Source organism: Epinephelus moara, chromosome 12 (assembly GCF_006386435.1).
Source record: "Epinephelus moara isolate mb chromosome 12, YSFRI_EMoa_1.0, whole genome shotgun sequence".
In the NCBI taxonomy this organism is placed as follows: Eukaryota; Metazoa; Chordata; class Actinopteri; order Perciformes; family Serranidae; genus Epinephelus; species Epinephelus moara.
This window is the reverse complement of record NC_065517.1, coordinates 43075917-43083081: the sequence shown is the minus strand read 5'-3', so window position 1 is coordinate 43083081 and position 7165 is coordinate 43075917. Positions and strand designations below refer to the sequence as shown.

Sequence of the window (7165 nt, the reverse complement as noted above, 5' to 3'; positions counted from 1 at the left end):
CCTGAGGTTTCTACCGTTTTTTTTTCCCCGTTAAAGGGGTTTTTTTGGGGAGTTTTTCCTTATCCGCTGCGAGGGTCATAAGGACAGAGGGATGTCGTATGCTGTAAAGCCCTGTGAGGCAAATTGTGATTTGTGATATTGGGCTTTATAAATAAAATTGATTGATTGATTGAACCTGAGTGCTGCAGTGGAGCTGAGCCCAAACTGAAGGAACCAGCTGCAACGATGGAAGAAACACTGAATGAGAGACTGTACTGGGTTACTGCTGGACCTGAGGCCGGACAGGAAGTGATGTCACAACTATGAGATATCAGACCTGTGCTGTTATTCACCTGCTCACTCGCTGGTTCAGTTCCACCCGATTCGTCTTCTTCAGGAAGTCGACCGTTTTCTTTGTTGCAGCCGTTAGAGACGCTGCCTCCGTCCGCCTCCTTCAACAAACACAAGACGTCTAATTAACCTTCACATCAGATCGTTAACAGCCACACACTCTGACTGTAAATATTTTTATATCATGAGTAACAAACTGTATCACTCTGCTGTGTCCTCTGATTGTTAAAGGGTCACTTCACACAAAACTCAAAACGTCCTGTTCTCCTACAGACGTGTCTGAATGATTCACAGCTGCTGACGTCTGATGTGATGTTTGGACGCTTTGAGGAGACGCGTGAAACGATGTGAAACACAACATCAGAGATGACGGTAAATAAAAGTAACTGCTCAAAATACTGAAGGGAACACTTGAACCTCACATCTGATGTTGATGAATGACTGAAGTCTGCGAGGTCTGACAGTGTGGTCAGAAACATGCACACCAGTAGCCTGCTGGAGGTCATGTTGTAGGGCTCTGGCAGTGCTCCTCCTGTTCCTCCTCACACAAAGGAGCAGATAGCGGTCCTGCTGCTGGGTTGATGCCCTTCTACGGCCCTGTCCAGCTCTCCTGGTGTAACGGCCGGTCTCCTGGTATCTGGTATCAACCTGATTGGGCTGCAGGTACGGCCTCATGCTACCAGTAGTGCCAAGGACACTAGCAGAAGACCAAACTAGAGAAGAATCAGTCAGGAAGGATAAGGAGAGAGCAACTGTCTGTGGACACCACATGTAAAACCATTTCCTGTTTGTCTCTCCATTGTTCCTGTTGTCTCTGTGACTTGACCCAAAGCAGCTGAAACTGATTCACAATCACTTTATTGATCTCTGAAATTTAACTGACTTCCTGTCAGACTGGGACCATTAAGTGTTCCCTTCAGTTTTTTGAGCAGTGAATTTTATGGTTCTATTGTGTGAACTGACCCTTTAATACAGACAGCGTGAACAACAACAACCATCAGTGCAGCAGCTCAGCACAGCTGGTTATCAGCTCCACCACACAGACCAGTGACACCACACACAGACCAGTGACACCACACACAGACCAGTAACACCACACATGCAATGACACAAACACCCAGAGGAGTCGGGGCGTTCGGCCTCACAGCAACTCAAGATGCTGCAGAAGCTGCAGGTCACATGACGGCGAAGCAAAAACCATGTTACAAACCCAAAAAAAAAGGCTGTAAAGTCTTTGCATCAGTTGCTGAAAGCATTTTTTAATTTGACAGAAAAACGTCAACATTTTAATAAATCCTCTGGTTCTCCTGTGGGCCTCACACAGGAAACACACCAACACATTTCCTGTTCTTCCTCTTTGGATCCAGGATCTGTTCTCACATTAGATTTATGGATTCATCGACAGTTTCTTTTTTCTGCTCACCTCTGAGGTCAGAGAAAGTTTTACCAGTGGTTGGGAACACTCGTAATGTCCTGACACAGCAGGCCGATGGTCGGCTGTCAGTCAGTGTCGGGAGTGTAGAGAGTGTCTGCTTTATTTCAGCTGATTCATCATGTTGAATCAGAGACGTCAGAGCCCGTCATCACTGATTGACCTCCCTGTGACTGTCAGCTGAGCTCAGGTGAGGAGCAGAGGAGCGTCAGTGAGTAAAGGAGAAGCTAAAGTCCAGAGGGAGTGAGACCAAACCAACTTGTTCCATGAGGTCAGATTATTTTTTTCTCTTTAGCAGAAACATTTCCTGATGGTTTGTGTTATTGTTCACTGGCGCACGGTAAATATGCTCTGATTGTGTTGCTAATGTGCTAACTGGCTAACTAGCATCAAGACACTCTTTCTGTTGATGAATACAGACGACCGCTAGGGCTGTGTGATATGATGATATATAACATGTGACGAGAGAAAAATGTCTATCGTTTCATATTTTGGTTTATTGTTTATATCATTGTGACGCGAATTACACTTTTTATGGCAATATTTTTCGGCATTTGGAGTCTGTCCATCTTTTGCACGGATCTCATTGGTAAATTACTCTTCTTGACTTTTTAATTCGTTACGCTTTTACGGCACTTACAGTAACATATCGAGTTTATATAACTCCACCTCTGTCTGTCTCAGCGAAACGGCGACAATATTCAGACCAAAGCAACTTTTTATTCATTGGATTAAAATGACCTATATCGTGATATGTATCGTTATCGGTACATGAAATGACCTATATCGTGATATGTATTGTTATCGGTACATGAAATGACCTATATCGTGATATGTATCATTATCGGAATATAAAATGACCTATATCGTGATATGTATCGTTATCGGGATATGAAATGACCTATATCGTGATATGTATCATTATCGGGATATAAAATGATATAAAATGACCTATATCGTGATATGTATCGTTATCGGGATATAAAATGACCTATATCGTGATATGTATCGTTATCGGGATATGAAATGACCTATATCGTGATATGTATCGTTATCGGGATATAAAATGATATAAAATGACCTATATCGTGATATGTATCATTATCGGGATATGAAATGACCTTTATCATGATATGTATCGTTATCGGGATATAAAATGATATAAAATTACCTATATCGTGATATGTATCATTATCGGGATATGAAATGACCTATATCGTGATATGTATCGTTATCGGGATATAAAATTATATAAAATGACCTATATCGTGATATGTATCGTTATCGGGATATGAAATGACCTATATCGTGATATGTATCGTTATCGGGATATGAAATGACCTATATCGTGATATGTATCATTATCGGGATATAAAATTATATAAAATGACCTATATCGTGATATGTATCGTTATCGGGATATAAAATTATATAAAATAACCTATATCGTGATATGTATCGTTATCGGGATATAAAATGACCTATATCATGATATGTATCGTTATCGGGATATAAAATTATATAAAATGACCTATATCGTGATATGTATCGTTATCGGGATATAAAATTCTATAAAATGACCTATATCGTGATATGAGATTTTGGTCATATCGCCCAGCCCTAACGACCGCCGTCTGCTGCTGTGGAGAGTTATTACCTCTGTGAGGCGACTCAAGAGTCGGCCTTCGTCGCTGCGACTTCTCTGAAGTTGGTTTGGTGTTACTGAACCTTTACAAAGATCAGAGAAAACTCATTTAGATGATGTTTTACAGTGATTACAATGACGGGATTATTAATCATTTATTAATACGACTGAAGTCGGTCTGTTGATCTCAGTTACTGTGCGTCCCTCTGCTGGAATGTAACTAAGTACTTTTACTCAAGTACTGTACTGAAGAACAGGTCTGAGGTACTTTAACGTCACTTGAGTTTTTTAATCTATATATATGTATATATATGTATATACTGTATAGGCAGACTGGTTTATGTCACGGATAACTGGTAATTTATATAATATACTAAGGCAGGTTTATATTACGTAAGAGATATTTGGTGATTAATACATTTAAATGTGTTATTTTTGTGTGACAAAGTTAAACGGTAATAAAGATTGTATATTAAGAAAAGTCTGAGTTTTTTTCAGACGTATAAATCAAACTAACGTTACACTGACAGCTGCTCTCACATGATTAATTTCATTATTTGTTTCTTTCTGGTTGTGTTTGTGTTCATCTTTTGTCTTTACATGTTTCAGACAAATATCAGATTAAAACTTTTCTGTCTGAACTTCTGACACTTGAACCCTGATCGGACGTACAGACTCTGTCAGTGTCACCATCAGTGCAGCGTCTTGTTCGTTACTTTGCTGCAGTTAAAGTTAAAGTTTTGCTCAGACAAACGTTTTTTGAGTTAACAGGACGTCAGTTTCAATACAACAGACCTTCTTCTTCTTCTTCTTACAGATTTTATTCTCGTCAGCTCTCTGCTTCACGTGTCAGAGTCTTTGCACACGGCACCACACCTGTCCTCACACAGTGTTTGGGGGGCGTTACCTGCTGTTAGCTGACAGGTGACTGATGATCAGGTTTAGAGGCGGAGCTGAGGCCTGATGTGTTGGAGAGGATATATTAAAATGTTGAGGTGCACTCTGGGATGAATCCTGACGCCGGCGCTCCGTCACCAAATATGCAGCGTGTTAGTTCCACACATGAAGCTCATGCAGCAGACAGCTGAGAGCTCCGGAGCCGCAGTAAGTGGTCGCTGAGTGCCGTTATCCGTGACTTTAGTGTGTTACGGAGCTGGAGCTGGACGGGCGGAGGAATGCTGGCGACCCATCTCGTAGCAGAAAGCCTCACCGTCACCATTGTAACCCCTGCGGAGAGCAGAGCCTGCGCCCTGTAGTGCCAGCAGGAGATGGCAGCCAGCACCGAGCTGGCGAAGTCGTCTACCTGATCGTCCTCCAGCAGAATGTCGTCTGGCTCGCTGTCGTCCGCCGGCGTCTGATGAGACTGCTGAGGACTCAACATCCCCTCCTCTTCCTCCTCCTCCTCTTCCTCACTGCAGATCAGTCGCTCCAGTGAGTCCTTCCTGCTGCTGAGCTCCTCCTCCTCCTCCTCATCGTCAGCAGCGTGGTCAGCCTCAGACTCACCCAGGGCGGAGCCCGGCGTGCTGCTGCTGGTGGCGGGCTGCAGAGAGCGCCTCTCCCTCGGTAACACGCCGTCACTGTCTGAGTGCTGCGGGACATCACACACTGCTGACTCATGTTTCTACGACTAAGCAGGTCCTGACTCAGCTGGCGAGCTGCACACACACACACTGCGTCTATTCACACTTTTAATTAACGTGTCTGACGTCCACGATCGTGGGCGGAGTCACCTGGAGCCGCCCACCTGAGCCTCAGAAACCTACAGGTGACGTCACAGAGACTGCGTCTATATTTGATACAATCTGTGGTTAACGTACCCAGGGTCTGAGGGGGCGTGTTGTTGGCGTGTTGTTGGCGTGCTGACTGCAGGAACATCACCAGAGCTGCTGCCCGTCAACTTACAGTTCATTTCAGGACCAGAAGACGTCTCCGGTGTTGTGTTTGTGAATTTGGCAGTAAATCCAACCAACCTCACAGCTGTTGGTTACCATGACAATCTGCTGTCAGGTCCAGACCCTGGCGAGGACGGCGAGCGTACAGACGAGTTTCTCTGAGACGGTTTGAGGGTTTGTTCAGGCGTCTGCTCTCAGACGATCGTACAGGTGGAGACGCAGGATGTGGAGGTCCTGAGCTGTTGCGGTGACGCAGCATGACGTGATTTAGCCAAGTAGAACCTGCTCATGGATCCACATCACGATCCTCGACCAACATTGCAATCAACCAATCACAGCCCTCTGACATCATCAGTTCGCTGCTCCTGTGCTTCTTCAGAGCAAAGCTCGTTTTCTACATTGACGACCAACACCTGAGCCTGCTGACAGGTATACTCATTAACATAGCCAAGCTAGTTAGCGAGCTAACTGCTAACCCTGCAGTAGCTTACAGGGTTTTTGGAATTTAGAAAACTAGCTTAGCTTCAAAGAACCACAAGAGCAGCTGATGATGTCAGAGGGCTGTGATTGGTTGACTGCAGTGTTGGTCCTGGAAGGTGACGTGGGACGTGGATCCAGGAGGAGGTCCTAAATCACGTCGTGCTGGTTACACCTGGTCTGGGGTCATGAGGTCGGCTGGATGAACCGCCAAATTCACAGAAACATCAGAGACGTCTTGTGGTCGTGAAATAAACAGAGTCACAGGTCGACAGCAGGTGGCGCTCCCGCAGTCAGCACGCTAACAACACGTTCCATCTGTGTTTACTATGACCGTCCAACACACACACATACACACACACACACACCTACACACCTGTCAGGTGGATGACCTCACTGACGCAGAGTTTAAAGAGAAATGGATCTACTGAGTTCATACAATCAGTTTGTGACCTTTGACCTGTGACACGTGGCAGCAGAGACACGAGTGTTTCTTACCTTTAAGATGACTGCGTGTGACCGACGGGAGAATCAGCAGCAGAAGAAGAAGAGCGGACATGTTGATTGGTTAAACACAGAAAACACAGCAGCTCATTAACATAAATCTGTCAGTCACAGCGAGGTCGTCATGGTAACGAGTGAATCGAACACCTGTTAGTTTTACCTTTGCTGCTCTTCAGGATCTGTTTGGTCGGCTCTGAGGGAGAAAGAAAACAAACAGATTGACCTGGGGTCCGTTTCAGAAAGGAAGTTCAACAGACTCTGAGCCTAACCCTGAACTCTGAGTTGAGTAACTCTGAGATGGGAAACTCTGGGTTACGGGTTTCAGAACAGGTGATTTCAATCGGTTCAGTCAACACAGAGTTTGTTCACTCTGAGTTAAGCACGTGCACCACGACTTTAAAAAGCCGTCATCAATGGAGCCCCGATACCACGATTCACCATGGCAACAAGCGACAAGAAAAGGTCTGCAGTTTTTACTCCTCTGGAGTTGGATATTTTAATGCGAAAGTTTAAACGTATTTTATACATTTACGCAATCACAATAATGTTAGGCTGCAGATGCAAACAGGTGGAATGGTGTTAATCCCACCTCATTATTTTTCAAGTGAAAATGGTCTAAAAACAAGTTACTTTTAGGTGTGATTTGTTTTGACTAGAAATAAGACACATATTGGTATGATTTTGAGTGTTTGCAGTGTGATGCAGTCTGACATTTGAGACAGTCAATCTACCTGCACATTAATGCTGTGAATGGACTTCATATTCACTCCTTTGTGAAGGAGACTATGATGGGAATGTGGGTTCCATCAGTGCACCCTATCACACCGGGAAATCCTAAAAGAAATTAAAATGACTAATCCCAGTCTGAGGTTGCAGCACCATGTC

At 44.2% G+C, this 7165-nt stretch overlaps 1 protein-coding gene across 1 annotated transcript in view; it reads right to left on the bottom strand.

Moving 5' to 3' along the window:
* The window catches only part of LOC126398550 (pleckstrin homology domain-containing family G member 3-like), a 38160-nt gene that overhangs the window by 5266 nt on the left and 25729 nt on the right, over positions 1-7165 (bottom strand). Inside the window, exons 12-13 of the mRNA XM_050057980.1 lie at positions 4711-5028; positions 333-431 (exon numbers count right to left, since the gene is read on the bottom strand). Of these exons, the coding sequence (XP_049913937.1) occupies positions 333-431; positions 4711-5028 (417 nt within the window). The remainder of the gene's footprint in view (positions 1-332; positions 432-4710; positions 5029-7165) is intronic.